The following is a 20,898-nucleotide window of genomic DNA, read 5'->3' on the forward strand; positions in this document are numbered from 1 at the left end:
AGGGCTGGCTGTCTTTTCACAGCTGGGCTGACGTAGGTGTGAGTGCAAGGCTTTGTTTTCTGCTCTCACTGGACTGCGGACTTTGTGTCCCTCTGAGCACAGTGAGGGGTGGCTTCTCCCCGGGTGAGTTACAGCTCAAAGTGAAGACGGAGTGGGTTTGGTGGGTGGAAAGTTTATCTCACAAACCACGCTGCCACTGGAAGGTTTGACTGTTTCTTTTGTTTTCTTTTCTTTTTTTTATTTTATTCTGTTCAAATGCAGCCCCTGGATCTTTGCAACCCAGCCCGGACTCTGCTGCTGTCAGAGGAGCTGCTCCTTCATGAGAGCAGGAACAGGACTACACAGGTAAAACTCTTCCTTGTTGTCTGAGCTCTCCAAATCTGCTCTTCTGCTGTCTTATACAGAGGATGGAATTATAGAATCACCATGGTTTGGGTTGAGAGGGATCTTAAAGCTCATCCAGTCCCACCCCCTGCCATGGGCAGGGACACCTTCCACTGTCCCAGGCTGCTCCAAGCCCCAATGTCCAGCCTGGCCTTGGGCACTGCCAGGGATCCAGGGGCAGCCCCAGCTGCTCTGGGCACCCTGTGCCAGGGCCTGCCCACCCTCCCAGGGAACAATTCCTTCCCAATATCCCATCCATCCCTGCCCTCTGGCACTGGGAAGCCATTCCCTGTGTCCTGTCCCTCCATACTCTTTTCCTTGTCTCCAGCTCTCCTGGAGCCCCTTTAAGCCCTGGAGGGGACTTTGAGAAGGGACTGGAAGGGACACCTCATTACATTGAGAAGGGAAATGTTTTGTTGTGCAGTAATGATATTGATGTGATCCTTGGAAAGACTTGTAGTCAGTTTATTGTGGGATAAACTAAAGATCAAAGCTCTCCTGTGCTAGAAATCAGCTGTTGTTCCTGTTTCCTTTGGGCTCACAGAGAGGAAACTGTGGGTGGCAAACACACATCAGTGGCAGCCCAGCAGACTCAGGAGGAGGGGGTTTAAGGATATTTTGTGCCAGGTTAGAGAAGCATAGAATGACAGAATGGTTCAGACACCTCTGGAGGCCACCCAGTCCCGCCTCCCTGCTCAGGCAGGATTCCCTGGAGCAGTCACTGCCCCGGGGTTGTGTCCACATGGCTTTGCAGCATCTCTAGGGAAGGAGAATCCACAACCTAGAACTAGAACTAGACAGAGAACTTGCTACAGGTGTCCTCAGAATTTCAGTTCCTGAAACAGCTCACATGTCCTGTCCAAATTCCTCTCGTTCTTCTTACTTCAGCTTTTCTGCCATGTTGTTGGAAAGCTCCTAGAAGTCTGGGGGCTTTGGCACCCTGAGGATGTGACAACTTTACAGAGTTTGGATGTGTTGATCACATTTGCTGCTGGCTCCACTTGCATCCAACTGCAAAGTCTGCAAAGTCTGCAAAGCCTTGGAATTTGGGAGAGAGGCAAAGCCCACTCATGCACTGCTCTCCAGGGCCGTTTCCTTTGGGGCAGTTTCAGAGGATCTCACCACTGCACAGAGTAATTTGGGGCTGAATTCAGCTGGAGTGAGCAATGGGTCATCTTCACAGATCTCTAAAGGAAGTTCTATTTCACTTGTTCCGGTTTCTGGGTGGCCAACAGTAGAAGCCCAGGGCCACTTCCCATCACTGGCCAGTACAAACCAGTACAGGGTTGTGCTAAGTGACTTATCTCTCTTTCTGGTTTTCATGGTGTAATTCATCCCTTGCTTTGACTTGAATTACTTGAGGTATTTTTCTGCCAAAAAGTACATGAAAACAAATCAAAATACATGAAAAACTCCATGACTGATTAGAGGAAAATGTCTCAGGGAAAGGACTCTGCTTATGATGCTCCTGGGATGAGTATGGAGCTGAGAGAAGATTTCCCAGTTGGAGCTGGTGCCAGGAAAGGGCAGGATGCTGGCCAGGAATGTGAGACAGCGTTTGGGAATGCTGGTGCCCTGGGGCTGTGGTGTCTGGGTGAGCTGGCACAGGGCAGGGCAGGAGGGGCTGAGTCAGTGGGGTGAGAACAGAGCTGTGGGGAAGGGAAACACCCCGTGGTGCTGAGCCCGTGCTGGCAGTGACAGTGGAGGCAGCAACACCAGGATGTCACCTGTGGCCCTTGGGAAGAGCTCTGAGTGTGTGGCACAGCCATGGAAGGCTTTGTGGAGCTTCAAGGAAGCCGTGCAGGTCTCTCTGGAATGCCAGGCTCCCGTTCTCCAGCCGAGCAGGGCTGTCTGCTGTGGTCCTGCTGGGCTGTGAGGGGAGAGAACCTCTGGAGCCAGCAAGACCTAACCAGCCTGGACACTGGTGCAGGAGGGCTCCCACTCCTCTCTTTGGTGGACTTGAGTTCTTTTCCTCTCCAGCCTCCTCTGATGCCTGGACAGAGCCTGTCTTGTGTCCAGTCAGTCCCTTTTTCCTTGCTCCGTGTGGTTTTCCATTTTCCCACTGCTCTTCCCACCCAGCCCCTCTCAAGCTGGGCTCTGTGGTTTGTAGGACCAAGTGGCTTGAGAGAGGAGGGCTCAGGTGAATTTGCTGGAGCTGGAGGTCCTGCTCCTTTCTTTCCCAACCCTGCAGAATCATTTCCCTGTGGCCATTCCCACATCAGGCACTGCATCCTTGTCCCTGAGCAAACTCTCCCATCTCCTGAAGGAGTCAACCTATCTCTCTGGAGGCTTGCCAGGGTCTGTCCTTTCCCTGACCTTACCTCTGGGGCAATCCTTATTCAGGCCTTAATCACATCCTGTCTAGACTTTGCTGCAATTCCCGCTTTTATGGTCTCCTGAAATCCCTCCAGCCCATGGAGTGCCAGAGGAGCCAGCGGGCGATGGCACACGAGGTGTCCAGCGTGGGCTTTGGCCTTGTCCATCCATCTCCAATGGACCTGGAGGCCTCCCAAAGCCCTGAGGTGTCTGCCCAGTGTGGACCACACTCGTCCCCTTCTCATCCCTCCATTCTGCCACCCTGGCAGGTCAGGATGGGCCTCCCTGGAGTCCTGAAACCTCATGGATGGGCATGGCCAGGTTTGCTCTCTTCTCTGTAGAGCAGGAGGCTTTCCTCTCTCTCTCTCTCTCTTCCCAAGTGCTGCACCCCAAATTCCCAGCACTGCTGGCCTGGAGAGGTTGCCAGCAGCCTGCTGTGGTGAGTGACTGAGTTTGGCCAACACAGTGGCTTGACCCAAAATCTACTCCTTGGCACAGGTGTTTCAAACTCACTTTCAGCTTTTTTTAGACACTTCAATCATGTAATTCTATTTCCAGGTTTCCCTATTGAAACCTGCATGGTGTTGAAGTGATTTTCCTGCTGATCCCAGTCTTTTTCCTGCCCTTTAAACTTCTGCAGGTAGCAGGTCTTCAGTTTCTTTCCTCCCTTTCCATGTGACCATTTGCTGATCATGCTTTTATCTCCTTCACTTTGGGTTGCTATTCCCCAAATCCCTTCAGCATCTCTTCTTTGGAGTTGAGGGAACTGAGGTGGCACCAGACACATCCCAGAAAAGCCACCTTTTGGCACAAGGTGGGCATGGGATTTAGGTTATAGTGCAGTTTGTACCTGGTTATTCCTTGTATTACCAACAAGATCAGAAGGAATGAAGAGGGTGGATGTGGGCGCTGGGCCAGCAGAGTGTTGAGAGCAGAGGAAGGGATTTTCCAAATAACACAGAGAAGACAGCCCCTCCCTGGTTTCATTGTCAGCTAAAGCTCCACCAGCAGCTTTGTACTTACTGAGAATCCCACAAAAAAGAACTTGCACTGCGAGGAGAAATCTTGTGGCAAGGGCTTGGTTTTGAATTCGGAGCCAGGTGCTGCTGCCCTGATGTGAGGCTCCCCAGCATGTGATAACTGTTACCCAGCCTGTCCTCCTCAGGATGTGTCCATCAGCCCCTGGGCAGGGACACAAACTGTGCTGGCAGTGGGGACTCGGTCCCTGTGGGGGCAGAGGCACCTCTCGGTGCTCTCTCCCACCCCTCTGGGACTCTGGGTGTCTCCTTTTGCTCCTTTTAGCGTTGCTAAAAGGCCACAAACCCTTCCTTGCTGTGGCTCAGTGTTGCAAAGCTTTCCCTTTGCTGTGGGAAGTTTTGGGGGGTACCTCAAGGGCCTCACGCTGAGCGAGTGAGGCCCCCACTGTGCCACTGTGCCAGGCACTGTGCCACTGCCACATCACAGCTGTCCCTGGCATCTCTGGTGACCAGGGACAGAGGGAATGCCTGGAGCTGTGTCAGGAAGGGTCAGGCTGGAGAGCAGGGTAAGGAGATCAGGGAAAAGTTCTTCCTCCAGAGGGTGCTGGGCACTGCCCAGGCTCCCCAGGGAATGGGCACGGCCCCGAGGCTGCCAGAGCTCCAGGAGCGTTTGGACAGCGCTGCCAGGGATGCCCAGGGTGGGGCTGTTGGGGGGTCTGGGCAGGGCCAGGAGCTGGAATCGATGGTCCTGGTGGGTCCCTTCCAGCTCAGGATATTCTATTATTCCATGATTCTGTGATCTTTGAGGTTTTTTGTGTGCCCCAGCTCCTGGAGGGCAGGACGGGCTCACACCTCAGCTGCGGCACCAAGCTGCTCATCCCTGGCAGGCTGCTGGGTTCAGGATCTCCAGTGCAGTGGAGAAGCTCATTCTTATATTAAAGGTCTCATTAATCTGAACTGATTGGACTGGGGACCTCGGGCAAGACTTTTCCCCCCGGTCTGGAGTAGCTCAAAGCCCCTGGGACTCTTGAGGCACTGCTCGAGCCCAGCTCTGGGCAGACACTTGGGCTGCTGTTTCCCTTCCACCCCCACTGTGGTTTGAGGTGTCGGGTTTGTTCCCTGCAGCTGCTCTTGTGGGTCCTGCTCTTGTAAAAACCACATTTTACTTTCTCACTGAGAAAAATGAGAAGCTCCTCCGTGAGGGTGCTCAGGGTGATTGGATTTGCTTTCAGGCTGCACCTTCTGCAGTGTGCTGGGATTAGTCGGCAACTTATTCCCTCCTCCTGCTCTGATTTGTAACCCCTGGAAGTGGGAAGTGACAGGAGGGAGCAGAGGGTGTGTTTGTGTGGCGTGGAACTGTCGGGCAGGTTTATCCCTCCTGTCGCAGGACTCCACAAGCCCCAGGAAGCGGCTGCCAGGTGAGGGGAGCCTCGTCCGAAGCTTGCTGGGTGCAGCAGCAGCAATCAGCCCCTGGGAAGGGCTCTCTGGGCTCCCTGTTGTGGCTGCTGCCTCTCCCCAGGGCAGAGGACATTCCCAGGACACTCTCAGTGCCAAGAGATGAATTCCTTACAGCTTCTCTGCTGCTCCTGTGCCTCCAGGTGACTCTCTTTGTCTACTCTGACCTGCTGCTCTTCACCAAGGAGGATGAGCCCGGGCGCTGCAACGTGTTGAGGAACCCTCTGTACCTGCAGAGTGTCAAGCTCCAGGAGGGTGAGTGTCTGCAGCAGCACTTGGAGGCATTTTGGGGCTTTTGTGGCTGCTAGCTGCCAAGGTTTGTGGCCAGCAGCAGGAGAGTATCCCGCTGTCCTGCTGCTTCCAGTGCCATCCAACCGGTGCTTCCAGGTCATCCTTCCCTCCTATCCCTGCGTTAACCAGGCCCTGGGAGCTCCATCTCCTGGGACACCTCAGGAGCTCTCAGGCCCTTTCCAGGCCTTTTTGGGTGCATGTCCCAGGATTTGGGCTGCCGTTCCCTGGGGTCTGTTCCCCTGGCTGGTGTCACGCTGTGACAGCAGGGACTGGCCGAGGCTGGGAAAGGGAACCAAAGGCTTGAGGTTTCCCCCGTGGTGCCTCGAGGGAGTTCAGAGATTGGCTCCAAGGGTGGCTGGCCAAGCTCTGATGACCTTTACTTGGCTGCTTTGCTTTGCTGCTTCTCTCTTCAGCCACCCACGGTTTCCCCGCTGCTCTCATCCTTCCCCCTGCTCACCCCTCTGGGGAGGAAAGAGCAAACCCTCAGAGCAGGGCTGGGGACCTTGCCCTCCCTGTCCACCTTGGCTGACACCTTTTATGCCCGGCTGAGGGCTCAGAGAGGGCTCCTAGGGCAGGGGGTGACTGGAAATGGGTTATTTCAGGTTGAAATGCTGAGGCTGTACAAAAGACTCCCTTTAGCTCCTCAGGGTCAAAAGAGGAACGAGGGAATTGCTCTACCACGTCCTATTTGCTATGGTGGAGCCCCGTCTTGGCCCTGGGCCCAGTTTCACCTTGTTCCTTGTGTGGTGTGGTTGCTTTTGGGGCATGGGCTTGATTTATGCACAGTTACCTGACTGTGCCACAGCCCCTCCTCCAGCCCAGGCAGCTGCGCTGGGACCCCATGGGGAAAATCGGGATGAGACAGAAGGAAAAACTTTCCTGTCATGAGGTTGGTCAGATATTGAGCTGTCCAGAGAGGTTGTGGGATCTCCATCCCTGAAAGCATTCAGGCCTCAATGGGCACAGCCCTGATGCTGGGTGCTTTGGGCAGGGGATTGGACTCCAGAGCCTGCCAGAGAGGCCTCTTCACACTCAAATTACTCTGGAACTGCTGACTTTATACAGTCCTGTGGCCCTGACCAAAAGGAATGAATCCAGATCTGGGCTGCTTCTCCAAAAGGATCATTTTCTGGATGAATTTTGCTGCTTCCCGTGACTTCTCCCAGCTGAGCCACGAGCTCTGTGGATGGACTGTGCCTCTCCATGTGCCCCACGTTCTGAGCCTCAGTGCTGGACACCACAGGCTGCCTGTCAGCTGTTATTTCCCATTTCCAGCAACGTTTCTGCTTCCAGATGAATTCCCTGACCTATTTGGTGGGAGCAGAAACACAAGTGAGGGAGATGGGGCACGACAGCCACGAGCCATTGAGAAAAGCCACTGAAGCCTCCCTGGGCTTTGTCGAGTGTGTTCTCAGCACTGCTTATTTCTAAGAAAGGGATAAAAGAAATTGTTCCTTGTTCAAGTGCCCCTGGCTGCTCCCAAAGGCTGGGGAATAGCTCTGCTCCTGTTCACCTGCTTGGAGAAATCAGCTCCCCTGGTGCTGCTGCTGGCTCTGCACCCCGAGGTCTGTTTGCAGCTCGGCACAGGACTGTGCCTCCTCACCTCAGGCACGGTGGGTTTCTGAGCAGTTTTCTGCCACTTATTTCCTTGTTGCCGTAATAACTTGGCTGGATCACATCTGGAATAGCTTCCCAAGGCCCTCCAAAGGGGATGGAGTCCCTACAGCACCGATCCACCCCCCATACGCTGACAATCCAGCACAGCTGGTGCCCGGGCAGCTCAAACCCTCCTGCTTCGGGCAGGGCTCCTTCACAGGCGGGTGGAGAGAGCGAGGAGATGTCTGTCCCTTTTGGCAGGGCTTTGCTGCCGCTCTCCTGAATGACTGAATGGCACATGAATAGGAACAGGCGTGTGGCTGCCTCCAACAATTGAGACATCTCCGGTGCGCTCAGGACCATTGTGCTGTTTCCTGTTCCTGCCGCTCGCCGCTCTGTGCGAAAGCAAATCAGTCTGATCTGCCTCACAATGCTCTGTCTTCCTGCTTTACAAGCCTGGCACGGCTGATGAGCACCACGCCAGCCCAGGTTCCCAGTGACACAGGCCTGGCTTCCTCACCAGACACTGTGGGAATTTCCACGCGCCGGGATCCTGGCTCCCCCCTGGGTGGGTGAGCTCAGCTTTGGGACAGAGAGGAGCATTCCTTTATCCCCGCGCTGGAGCGCCATCCCCAGCTGGGATCCTGCAAATGAGGGCTTCTCATGTGCTGCTCACTGGCCTTGACCCCCCCAACCTGCAGTGTCGGGCAGCTCCAAGGGAGTCAAGGGCCGAGAGTGGGATTTGTGGGCCTTCTGTCCTTCCTTGGGATGCTGGGGAGCACCCAGGGCTTGCACCCTGCCACATTCGCCCAGGGACGCGTGCTGCAGTGGGACAAGCTTGTCCCCTCCTGGCAGCCAGGTTTGGATGTGCTCAGCAGCCTCCCTCCCTTCCCACGCATCCAGGGCTGCTGGACGCGGTCCCAGCCTCGCTGAGCAAATCTGAGGCTCTGGGGGGTCAGGGTGCCTGCCCTCACCAGGGCATTGCCACAGCCTTTGGGCCGTGCAAAGGAGCAGGACCAGCTTCCCCTTTTCCCATCTTTTTGACCCAACACCAGGCACGCAGCCCGCAGATCCTGTGGGCAGTGGGTGCTTTCCATGGGCTGCACGGGGCAGTGGCAGAGCAGGGCGGTGCTGGGAGTGCTGCTGTGCTGGGTGAGGCAGTGTGGGTGTGCAGGACGGGGCTCAGCTGCAGAGGGGACATGTCCCCACAGAGATCCCACTGTGCTTCATGCCCAGCCTGGCACAGGGACAGTTCACGTTCCTCTGGAAGCCAAGCCAGTCCCCACCACAGCACATCCGGAAGAGAAGGAAATATCTCCGAGTGAGTTTTTTCCTCCTGCTTATTTCCTTTCAGCTTTTCCCCAAGTTTGGCTGAGAGAATGTGCTGTGCTGTTGTCACGAGAGATGTGAGGAGCAGAGCTGGGGATCATCCCCCACATCTGCCACCTCTCCAGTGCCAGGTTGTGCCTCTCCCGTGTTTTTCCTGGGCTCTGGGGCACATCAGGCTCTGCTGTTCCACCCTGATCCTCCAGAGACTTGAAAAAGTGGAATGAATCCTGGCAAACCTGGTTTGTGGTGAAATCTGCACCCGGGTCTGCCCTCCCTGGCTCTGCCATCGCCTTCCAGCCTCCCCTGTGCCTCACCAGGGATGGGCCCTGGCTTCAGCCCAGCTGCTGGCATGGGCAGCCAGTTTATTGCTAAAGTTGTCCCTAAAGGCTGGCAGAAAATGGGATTTAAGCCATTCCTTAGCTCAGACTGGCTCCCTGCTTTGTATGTCCTGCAGGCACTGAGCTGCTGGGCCATGTGTAGCAGCGAGTCTTGGAGGGGCAGGGAACAGGAGCTGCTGGCTCTGGAGGTCGCTGGTGCCAGGATTCACAGCTCAGTGGAGAGGAATTTGGAAGGGAACTTAATTCTGATGGGTTTGGAGCTTGTCAGCGTCTCTTTGTTATCACTGTTACTGCAGAAGGAATCCACGGAGGCCCAAGAAGAGCGGGGTCAATAGACATCCAGCAAAGGGCTCCAGGCCACTTCTTCATGGGTTTCACACTGCCCAGGGAGTGACTCAAGAGGCAGCTGAGTCCCTCAATGGGTCCCAGCTCTTACCTTGACATTTGGGCTGCTGCCTGCAGCGGGAGAATTGTTTTCCTCCAGGGAACAGGGTGTTTCCAGCCCCGTGCAGAGCCTGCTCCCATCAAGCAGCTCAGGCTGCTGAAATGAAGCAGAGCTTGTGCTGACACCACTTCCAGTGGGATCTGCAGCCATGCCCAGGCTGCAGCCCTGAGCTCCTGGCACAGATAATGGCATTAGGAGCGTTTGGGAAGCAGCAGGAGCCAAAGGCCTGTGAAGGAGCCAGCCAGCTCCTGGAGATGGGGTGTCCTGCTCTGAAGAAGGGATGGTCCCGCTCCAGAGCCGAGGTGACCCTGTCCTGGGGCAGCTCAGTGTCCTCCTGTGAGGCTGGTGTGTGTTCAGAGCTGGCTTCCCTCGGGGCTGGGAATGAGGTGTAGGAACAGGAGCTTCCCTGTCAGTCCTCCTGGGAGCAAAGTGCCCACAGGGATAAGATGGGAGAGGCCCATCCCTGATTCCCAGGATGGCTGTGTGGGTGCTGCAGGACCTGTGCAGCGCCTGGGAAGCTCCCACAGGCTGCAGGTGTCAAGGCAGGTTGGGCAGCAGAGCCTGCACGTGGCCTGTGAATGAAACAAACCCTTTTCCAAAGGAGAAGCCCACGGGAGAATCCCTGACAGGGCAGTGAGGCCCTGCAGGGTCCTGCCCGCGCCCGGCCCCGGCAGATGCCACATACATCACCCAGGTCACAGCCTGGTACTGGGGGGGGCAACAACAAACACTCATTCAGTGCTGTCTCTTGGCCAGTTCCTCTGCCAGTGGCTCCACTTGCAGAAATGCAGCTGCAGCTTCGCTCTGATCCTGGTTTTTCTTCTCTGCAGGTTCCGAAGATCGGAAGTTCTGCATCCTTTACCTGGCAGAGGTGAGTGGTGCTGTTTTCCACTTTAACTTTCCAGTGGCAGCTGGACAGGTACTGACAGCTCTGATCCTTTCTGCTGGGGCAAGGAGCACTGAAAGAACTGATTTTAACTTCCCTTTAAATGAATTTGCCAGAAGCCTGGAAAAGAAATGTAATGGCTGTAGAATACATGAGTAAGAAGCTGCTAAAAGGAGCTGTGAACAGGGAGTTTGGGCAGCACTAGGACAGGTCTTTTCCTCTTCCCCCTGTGGATCTTCCTTGAGGCATCTCACTTTTGTTTTCTCTTGGGATTCTTTCCCCTGGGGGCAGATTTCTTTGCCAAATGTTTTGTCGTTATTTTTAGGCACCTTGCTTTTCTTGTCTTCAAACATCCAAGTTTGGAGCCCTCAAATAAAATAAGGAAGCCCAGTCTAAAAGACAGAATCATAGCTCGAAACCCCTATGTGCCTGAGTGCTTTAAGCAGATTTGGGGTCACCCAGGCAGTGGCACAGTCCCTCTTGTCAAGTCAAGGACTCTGCAGAATTGGTTCCCACTGGACCTCCCCGATCACTGAAGGCTGCAGGTTTTTTTTCCTTTTCCAGTGGCTTTACTGTGTTCCTGCTTTCAAGGCCTTGTATTTTCCGAGGTGGGAAGGTGGGTCTGGGAAAGCTCCCCAGGGCACAGAGGAGAAAGACAAACATTGCTCAGCAGCACTGTGGAATAATGAACCATTGTGAGAGTTGGGTGCAAAGGCTCAGCATGGAAATTGTTCACCTTGAGTGGCTGGAGCTGGGCCAGGGCACGACTCACTGCAGAATCCTCGACTCCTCTCTTGTTCCTTCCCTCCTGTTCCTTCCTTGTCTCCTGTGTTTCTGCCCGGGGTGGCTGGGCAGGAGCTGAGCCTCTCCTCGGGGTGTGCTCAGTGCGTGTCCCAAGGCAATGTCACCCAAGGCTGGTGACAGCTGATCCTGGGCTGTGACTCAACCAGGCTGCGCTGGGGGTTTGGATGAGGCTCTCCAGCATTTTCTCAGTCACTTGGAAAAATGCACTCACTCAGAGCCTGCTATTTGATTTAGAAGCTTAGTGTGCCTAAGTAGAAGTGACCAAAAGAAAGCTGGCTGTGTTTCATGAGATCTGGAGAAGTGAAGAGGTGTCTTTGTCAGGCTGTAATGAAGTGCTGGGCTTTCTTCTGAGGGGCCTAATTGGCTGTGAGAGCTCTGGTGATGGAGGTCCCTGGCATCTGTTGTGGTTGGAGTGGAGTAGTTGGATAGAAAATGTGACACTTTTGCTTTCCTACCTCCTGTTCCCCCACAGACTTCAGTAGACCTGGACTGGCCATGCTGTGGGATTCTGCAAACCCTTCCTGTTCCTCCTGGGGTATTTTGGGGCAGGTCACAAGGGGAGTGGGACTTCCCAACCCGTGGTGACCAGCAGCTCTGCCTCATGCTGGACCCCAGGAGTGGCTGTTCACCCCCTGCACTGGCCAGCCCAGGCTTTGAGGTGACATGGGGGCAGCCCCTGGCTCAGGGACAGCACCTTGCCAAGCAGGACGTGCCCTGTGCCACCCCTTCCTTGCCAGCCCCACGGGGTGGTCTGTCCTGAGCCAGAGGGACCAGCTGGCCCCAGGGTGAAGGGGACAGTGACCTTCCAGCTGCAGGTGCCATGGGGCTCTCCAGCAGTGGGAGATTCGGGTTCCAAAGGGGAACAGAATGGGGGATGTGCCTGTGAGTCAGCAGTGAGCCAGGGCAGGACGAGGCTCTCCCACCAGACTTGTCCAAGACTTCTCTTCTGGGAAACACTGACCTGCAGGTCCCCTCCCCAGGAGCCACGTGGAAGGGGTGACTGGGCTGCAGGGGCTGGGGATGGAGGCAGAGAGCAGGAACCTCCCAGCTGTGCAGCACAGGGGTTGTGCGGCTCAGTGAACTGCCCTTGGCCCCAGGTGAACAGAGATGAAATAACGGGATGTTCTGGGAGCCAGCCTGGGAGCCTCCCAGCATCTGATTCCTGCAGGGAAGCGAAGAAGAGCGTTTCCTTCAGGTTGTCTCTCTTTTATTCTTTGCATTCACATTGTGGGAGCAAATCTGCTTACAGGGGCTGGCTCTGCCCTGGGGACATGGATTCCCCTGGAGAGGGGCTGGCTGTGCCCTGGGGACATGGATTCCCCTGAGAGGGGCTGGCTCTGCCCTGGGGACATGGATTCCCCCGAGAGGGACTGGCTCTGCCCTGGGGACACGTTCAGGCTGTGGGAATTGGGCTGCAGGGGGTCAGGACTCTCTGGCTGCCCACCCTGTGACCGCTGGTGGCAGCTAGAAAGGATAAGGATGGGTAAGGGAAGGATGTGGGAGCTGACATGGCTTTTCGGCCCCATGTCACCCTGAGGGGTCCCTCCCCGCCCTGACCTGCTCCATCCCTGCCCTGTCAGCAGCTCTGTGTGTGCCCAGAGCCCTCTCCTGGCTCAGCCCTCCCTGCTGAGCATCGCTGGTGGCTCAGGGGGTTGGTGGCCACTCTCAGCAGGGCTCCTGTCGCCGTGGGCTGGGCAGACACATCCGTCGTGCTGCTGCCACGGGGCTGGGAGGTTGGAGGAAGCTCTCGAGCTGCTGTTTGTTGCCCACAAATCATCTGCAATGAGCGCTAATGTGTTTAGTGCTGCTGTGAGCTGCGAGGAGCCCACGGGGACGGGCTGACACTGCCTTTGCTGCAGGAAGAGCTCTCTGCTGAAGCCTTGAGCTGCAGGCTCCTGCTGTTGCTCATCGTGAGGGTTTCTGAGTAATGTTCTGACCCATACGGTCACAGATTTGCACTTGGATCTGACGTGTCACAAAATGAAAATATGTTCTAATACCTGTGAATTGCTTAATTTATTATAAACAAGAGAGAAAATTCCAACCTTCAGGAAGTGGCACAGAAAAGCTCCTGCTGGTCATCCTGTCTAATTGTGTGTAATAAATCTCTGCACAGAGGTTAAACCCTGGGCAATTTGGTTGTTTGCAGGCAGAGCTAACAGGAGCTGCAGAGCCTGGTGTGGGGTCCAGCACAAAGGGTGTTTGTTTTACAGCCTCTCCAAGCTGTGAATTGCAGGGTTTGGAGATCCTGAGTGCAGATGGACCGGGTTCTGGGGGGCACTTGGCATTCTGAAAAGGCTAAATGTAGAATGGGATTGGAAAGACTGCAAACATAGAGGGAGGTTCTGCACTGAGCTGCCCCTTTTGGGGGTTTTGTTCCTTCTGAGGGGCAGCTGTGACACGAGCCGGGGCTTTGGAAGGGAAGGTGGTACCTTTTGATCTCAGGAATGCTGTGCATAGCTGGAATCACAGAATCCCAGAACAGCTGGGGTTGGAAGGGACCTCTGGAGATCATCCAGTCCAGCCCCCTGCCACGGCAGGGTCACCCGGAGCAGGTGACACAGGAGCGTGTCCAGGTGGGTTTGGAATGTTTCCAGAGAAGGAGACTCCACACCCTCCCTGGGCAGCTGTTCCAGAGCTCTGCCACCCTCATGGAAAGAATTTCTTCCTCATGTTGGGTGGAACTCCTTGTGTTGTAGCTTATGGCCATTCCAGCTGCTCTAACTTTTCTATTTGCCAGCTGATATGTGGAAAAGTCCTGCCAGTGCATCGAGACCTGGCCTGGGCATCTTTCCTTTCAGGATTTTAAATATGAAGAGCACAGTTTAAAGTTGGACAGACCCTGCCTGTGGTGACAACAGCTTCTGTGGCTGATTTGAGCACTGCAATAGGTGGAACTGGCACAGGGTGCCCAGAGAAGCTGTGGCTGCCCCATCCCTGGCAGTGCCCAAGTGTTGGATGGGGCTGGGAGCAGCCTGGGATAGTGGAAGGTGTCCCTGCCCATGGCAGGGGTGGCACTGGATGGGCTTTAAGGTCCCTTCCAACCCAGACCAGTCTGGGATTCTGGGATTCAATGTGGACCCATATTTCTGCACCCCACAGGATTTGGGGTGTGGGAGTTCAGCCCCATTTTCCCCATCCCACCCCATCCCCTGCAGGACACACACACCTCGTGGGATGTGTAAAACCTGTCAGAAGGAAATGGGCAGCCTCACAGGGAGCCATGTGGAGCTGTGAGCATGGTCCAGGACTGTATTCACACCCTTCCCTGCTCCGGAAATATCCTGCTGAGAGGAAACTGCAGGTCAGGGGTTTAATGCATTGTTACAAGTGTTTGATTCGAACCCAACGTATTCAGACCAAATCGACTCAAAACCAAACAGCTCTGTAAGTTTTTCCTTTGAAAAGCTCTGGCAAATTTGATCTTTTTTTTTTTTCCTCTGAAAGTTTTCATCTGCAGACACCGGAGTTTGTCTTGGGAAACTTCTCCAACAGAAAATCCTTCCAGTAGCAACTTTTTGTGCTGCTGTGGTGAGCAACCCATCCAGAGCTGAGCGAATTAATGCTGTGAATCTGTGCCTGAGCTGGCTTGGCCTTGGAGATGCCCCTCCTGACTGCATGGGAGAGCCTCTGGACAAGTGCCAGAGGAATGCCACTGTCCCCCACCTTGCCCCATCATAGAATCCCAGACTGGTTTGGGTTGGAAGGGACTTTAAAGATCATCTTGTCCCACCCTGCCATGGCCAAGGATGCCACTCACTATCCCTTGGACGCTTGCAGGGATGAGGCAGCCACAGCCTGGCTCTGTGTGGACACACCCCTGCACCCTGCAGAGGGTCCCTGTGGGCACTGCTCCTGTTCCCACCCTCAGGCTGTGTCCCAGCTGCTGCCAAGGGAGTGCTTTGAACAAATGGATCATAGCAGTGCTGTAGCCTCTCTAAATGTGCTTCACTCCATCCCGGTCCCAGCTCATTCCGTAGGAGCATTCATTCCCCAGAGTGTTCTCTGCTCCTGCTGGGAGTCAGCACTGCTCACTGAATGCCCTTTGGGATGTGGCATTGTCCAAAGGGAGATGTCAGGGAGAGCCCAGGTTCCTGTCTCCAAACAGCAAAGCTGAATGCTGGGAAAAGCAATTTACTGATGGCACAGAGGACAAGTCTCAGAGGCACTCTGGGGCCTGGCAGATACTGTACACCTGGGTAATTCTGGAGTTGGCTGTTTTGGACATGTCAGCAGGAGAGTTTGCAAGGAGCATTTTGGGCACTGTCTTGGGCAGATGGTTTGGTGATAGGGAAGAGAGCAAAAGGGCTGGGCAGGGGGTGTCATCAAACCTAAGAGAGCAAGGGAACAGCTGAGAGGAATTTGTTTAGTGAGGAGCTGTAGAATGGGAGAAGGGAGTGGAGATGAGCCTTTGTCTGGGAAATAGGCTGTGTGCTCTGTTGGAATTGTACCTCAACTTCCTCTCATTCACAAAAGGACAAGAGATGGTGTTTGTGAGATTTGTGGCTGTAATTTGTCCGATGGGCTTGTCCTGCATGGGGGGAAGGATCCCCTGGGCTGTGGGGGAGTGGGCACTGCACTTCAGGTAGAGACAGCCTGGAGCCTCCTTGCCCTCACCAGTTCTGTGGCATGCATATTCTGAGAGAACAGAAGTGTGTTCTCTCTGCTCCAGTCCTGTTCGGTGGAAGGGGGGACTCCCTTTGCTCCGGCCATTCTGCTGCTGCTGGCCAGGAGATGTTCCCAGATGGAGAATCCTTCCCTGCTCTCTGACATTTCCTTTGTTTCCTCCGTGGCTCATTTCTGGGATGCCGAGAGGTTCCCCAAGCCTTGAGTCACCCAGCTCACGTGAGAGCTGGACACTGAGTCCCTCTGCCATGTCACACTCACAGCAGCAGCTTAACTCTTTCCTGAACAGAGCTTTCCATTTTCCTCCCTCCAAAGGACATCAGGTCCCAGCCCCTGGATTTCCCTGGGTGGTGCTGAGCGGTCCAAGCTGCAGGAGCTGTGAGACACCGTTAGAGCAATGCCAGCATTTGGGAAAGCCCTTCTGGAGGGTGCTGTGCCATGAACCCAAGTGCAGATTGCCCCAGAGGCTGAGGCGTTCCTGAACTGCCCTACCCAGCATCCCCACGACCGCCCCAAATTCCAGCTGCAGCTGAAATGTCCCCCTGGTCCAAGCTGTCTCGGGGATGTCCCTGGAGCTGGAGTGCCCATGGCTGTGGCTCTGGGGTTGGTGGCCAGGCTGCTGCTCTGTGCAAACAGACCCTGGGCTTCACCTCCTCTGCCCAGGGGGGTTACCTGGGTCAGATGTTGAGTGACACCGGTAGCAGAAGCCCCAGGCTGGCATCACCCAGAGCAGGGGCACAGGGCAGCTCCTGGGCACTGCCAGCTCCCAGTTCAGGGCTCTTCAGGCAGAGCAGGGAGTGCTCGTGTCCCATCTGGAGGAACAGATAAACAGAGACACTCAGCTTTCCTGGTTTTGTGCATCTTTACACAGCTCAGCCTGAACCTGAGTGTTGAGATAACCAAAAAACATTGGGGTTTTTCCCCCCAGCTTTAATTTTGGGGTCACATTTCCCAGATGTTGGCAAAAAGAAGAGTTGATATGGTGCAGTCACAGTGCTGGAGAGATTTTAAAAAGGCCCAGATGCCACGGGCTGATGATTTCAAACGGTCCTGGGGCTGTTTGCAGAGGCTGGAGCTTGCTGTCCATGGGGCTGTGCCAGGGAAGAGGCATGGGAAGCTCTGGGGCTGTGCTGGGTGGGCTGGGTGACCTTGGTGTTGCTGGGGCCTCAGCTCTGAGCTGTTTTCCTCTTCCAGGAGAGGAAAGAATGTTTGCAGAGCTGGAAGGTGCTGGCCCTGCTCTCTGTTTGCAGCAGGAGCTCTGTGCCTGGCTCCTCTCAGGGATTCCTCTGAAGGCTTTTACCTGATGAGCCACTTAGGGACAACTGCCTGGCCTGGGAAAACAGCCCTGTGTCCTCACTGGCTGCTCCACAGTGGGTGGAAAAGGTTCTTCAGGCTGGCTTTTCCTCCAAGCGGTTTAACAGAGAGCCACGGAATCACAGAATGGTTTGGGTTGGAAGGGACCTTAAAGCTCATCTTGTTCCACCCCTGCCATGGCCAGGATGCCACTCCCTAGATCAGGGTCCTGTCCAACCTGGCCTTGAACACTTCCAGGTCCCTCTGGGCATCCCCCAGGCTGTGCCATCATCAGTGCTCCCAAAACCAAGCCCCACAGCAGAGCCCCGCAGAGATTGCTGTGTCCTGCCCGTGTTATCTCCATGCACATCCTCTCCTGCAGCACCCCTGGCACCTTTTGGGCATCCCAGCTCTAGCAGGGCTCTGCTGTTACTGCCAGGGTTTTTTTTTTATGGGTGTCACCAGTGTGCCCAGCAGTCCAAAAGCCACAGGAAGAGCTGTGGTCCCCCCATTCCCCCCCAGCATGGGAGCAAACAGAACTTTCTCACCAGCCCTGGGTTGGTGGTGCATGAAGTCAGCAGGCAGCAGCTGCCCGTGTTTTGTGCACAGGATATTCCCAGGGCTGGCTGTTTCTCCTTGGGAAGGTTTGCTCTGTGATTTGGAGCCATTGTAGTCTGGAGCAGTTTCCGAGGTACTTCCCCTCTGGGATCTCTGCTGCTTTGGCCACAGACCAACACCCGGAACGCTGGAGGCCAGGGGCTGGCAGGGCTGGGCTGGGAGCCCTGACCCCAAACCACCCTGCCACAAACCCTGTGCAGAGAGGAGCCCGGGAAGGAGCACAAGTGCATCCCTGCATCTGTGGGAGGAGATTGCCCAGCGCAGCTGTGGCTGCCCCATCCCTGGAAATGTCCAAGGCCAGGTTGGAGCAACCTGGGATAGTGGAAGGTGTCCCTGCCCCTGGACTGGATGGAACTGGATGAGATTTAAGGTCCCTTCCAACCCAAACCATTCTGTGATTCTGTGACAGGACCCCTCCCTCTCACCCTGGAAATGTGTCCCTGACACAGCCAGAGGAGACAGCGGTGAGAGAACAGCCGTGGGCTCTGCTGGGCACTGAGCTCAGGGCACCAGAGGTGTCAGATTGAGTCTGGCTCGTTGTTCCTGTGATTTCTCAGCTTGGCAGTGTCACACAGAGCCCCACGTGTGTGCTGGGCCCTGCAAGCAGGGGATGTCTGCACTGAGGGGTCTCGGTGTGTAGGGTCTGGGGGCTCCTCCTGTGATGCTGTCATTCTCTGGGAGCTCCTCACATGATTTACGGGCTACAGAGCCCACAGGCCCTCCCTGTGTGGTGTGTGCTGGGGCAGCCAGGAGCTCTGCTTGGCCAGACCTCTCAGCTGGCTGCTGTGGGGTTGGGTCTCAGCCTGGGGGAGCTGTTCCCATGGAGCAGAAGGAACCTTTTCCTGCAGATAATCCTTGGCTGTAGCAGGGCCCGTTGGGGGCTGGTGTTGGTAGGTTTGGGTCATTCTCTGCAATACCTGCTGTGTTTTCCTGCTCTCCCATGGGCAGGGTGGGGGGTCTCACGCTGGTGCTGCCCTGGAGCCGTGGGCTCACCAGCGGCCCCTGAGCCCAGCACACAGCACCTGCAATAACATGTTTGTCACTGGGGCAAGGCAGGCAGAAAGCCACTGGCAGCCACTTCAGTTGCTGCCTTTATCTGGTGGCAAACGCCCCCTTCACGCCATCTGCATCCTCCTTTCCCAGCACCGGGAGATTAAACCCTGTTTTCTCTCTGTAAACATTGGCAGGCCCAGCAGCAGCCTCCCTGAAGGAAAACAATAGCAGGGAGGCTGTGCCCAGCTCGTGGGGCAGCTCCCTGTCCCCCCTGCCCAGCCTCCCCTGTGTGGGCAGCTGGGTGCCCAGCATGGACCACCAGGCTCCAGGGGCACGTGCCACAAGCTTGATCCCAAATAACACCCAGCCCTTCATCTGGCTGCATCCCAAAAGACTTTGCCTGGGTTTGGAGGCAGCTGCGGGTGCTCAGCCTGTGTGGGCTGGGCTTTCCCCAGTCCAGGTGAAAGTTTTTGGGAGAGCAGGTTAATGGAAGAGGGAAAACCAGAGCTCTTTCCTTGGGAAATGTACGTTGGAGAAGTTAAATGGCACCGTGAAGGAATAAAAGTGATGGTCAAATATGTACAGGTTGGATAAATGTAATTTTGGCTGTTCACGTCCCCCCTCAGCCTTGCCTGCAATCCCTGGGATACACATTGGGGTGGTTGCCTTTCCCTGCCTTCTGGAGCAGAGGGAGATCTTCTCTCCTGGCTGTGACATTCCCTGTGGCCGAGGTCAGGGAGCCTGCAGCAGCTGAGGGGGAGGAGAGGGGTGCTTTGCTCTCAGCAGCCAGCGGGAGCTGAGCATCTGTGCTGAATTCAATCAAAGAGATGGGCTGTAATTGAATCAGCGAGGGGCTCAGGTGAGCTCTGTGTCTGTCACAGCAAGGGGACACGGGACGTCCTTGGAATTGCTTTGAGCCTGGCAGGGCTGGGAGTGTGCAGCAGGTACAGCATCAGGGTGGGCTCCTCACAGCTGCCCTGATGGCTTTGAGGCTTTGCTGAGTTCTTGCTTCATTCTCTTCTGACCACAAGCGTGGGGCAGGGAAATGCCAGCCGGGATTTTCATCCCAGCAAATGGGTGCTCATCCTCTACTCTGAAAGTGGGAACGACTTCTTAGGGTGTCACAGTGCTCCAGCCTGGTGACCTGCTGGTGTGAGGCTGGGAGGGACTGGGACATCTGGGATGGGAAAGAGCACTGTCACACTCCAGGGATGCTCAGAGCATCACTGGATCACAGGATCTGTGGGAGAAGAGGGAGCCCACCACCCTGTGTCCCTGAATCCCAAACCTCTGTTCATCTGACTGTGCTCAGGAAGCCCGAGCAGGAATTTTCAGTTCTTAGGCCTGTAGGAATAAGTGTGGGGACAAGGCACAAGAAAGCTCAAACTTTCTCCTTCATGGAAGTCTTCTTGTAGGGGCAAAGGACTGAACCAGAGCCCTCTTTCCCAGGAGCTTGGTTTATTTACCACTTTAGGGGATTTTGGATGAAACGTGAATGAATTCCCATCCAATGCAAACAGTGATTTAAATGGTGTGACTAAAGAGCATTTCCCCTTCTGGCTGTGTTGTGTCTCTGGAGTCACAAAGCTGCAGGTTCTCTCTGACCTTTCTGGGAAAAAACAGCTATTGGGGACCTGCCCTTCTGGAAGGAAATTCTAGGGGGAAAGAAAAGGCCTTTTTTATGACCCTTAGTGAAAGACTCTTTTTCCTTTCTTTGCGGTCTGTCCTAAAGTTTTGCTTTTATTTTTTTTTCCTCTTCCCATCTGGCCACTTAAGGAGATGATCCAACCTTGGGCATTTCTGGACCCTTTTTAAAGCGAAACATGCAAAATCCCAGCAGGCAGCAGATGTTATAATGCTTAATTTTTAGCATGAGAGAGAAGCAGTTGAAGGGCTGGGAGGCAGCTGCTGAGAGAACTTGGTCAGACAGTTCCGTAAGTGAGTGAGATTTGGCCCAAAGAAAACCTGTGCAAGAGGAACAGGGCTGTGCCACAAAGGACATGTGCAGCAAGAGGAGGTGGGTTCAGTTGGGATGGCTTCCCATCATTTCTCTTAATTCCTTCCTTGCTGCATGTTGCTCTCAGGCAGTGTGTGACCAGAGCTGGAGCTTCATCCCCAAATTCACCCTGGTGTTAAGTGAGGAGCAGGACAGGGACGCTGCTCTGGAGCTTCATCCCCAAATTCAGCCTGGTGTTAAGTGAGGAGCAGGACGGGGATGCTGCTCTGGAGCTTCCCTGAGCTCTTCCTCCTGGATCCACCCAGCCCAAAGGCTCTTGTTCTCACCAGTTCATGCTCTGGTGCCTCATTAGTGTTTGCATATGGCAAAGAGCAATTTCCACCCTCGGAATGGGTTTCATAGACACATTTCCACCGCAGTGGCACAGGGTGCAGGGCCCCCTGCGCTCTGCCCGTGCTGCTCCACTCCTGCTCCTGGAAGCAAACCCAGCTCCCCAGCACCACTCCCTGTCTGGAGGGAGCTGATTTCCAGTCTCTTTTTCTTTCCCGTGCCCAGGGTGCAGGACAGGTGTGTGAGGTGTCCCCTCATGT

At 55.2% G+C, this 20,898-nt stretch overlaps 1 protein-coding gene across 10 annotated transcripts in view; it reads left to right on the forward strand.

The window, feature by feature from the left end:
* Positions 1-20,898, forward strand: part of RGS3 (regulator of G protein signaling 3) — a 67,234-nt gene that overhangs the window by 21,277 nt on the left and 25,059 nt on the right. For 8 of the 10 annotated variants that reach the window (XM_048325514.1, XM_048325515.1, XM_048325517.1 and 5 more), the window contains 3 exons: positions 262-345; positions 5,276-5,387; positions 9,962-10,002. In XM_048325514.1, the coding sequence (XP_048181471.1) occupies positions 262-345; positions 5,276-5,387; positions 9,962-10,002 (237 nt within the window). Of the gene's footprint in view, positions 1-114; positions 124-261; positions 346-5,001; positions 5,096-5,275; positions 5,388-9,961; positions 10,003-20,898 lie in introns of those variants that run through there. The other 2 variants (XM_048325524.1, XM_048325525.1) reach the window with 2 other exon arrangements.

Source organism: Corvus hawaiiensis, chromosome 21 (assembly GCF_020740725.1).
Source record: "Corvus hawaiiensis isolate bCorHaw1 chromosome 21, bCorHaw1.pri.cur, whole genome shotgun sequence".
In the NCBI taxonomy this organism is placed as follows: domain Eukaryota; kingdom Metazoa; phylum Chordata; class Aves; order Passeriformes; family Corvidae; genus Corvus; species Corvus hawaiiensis.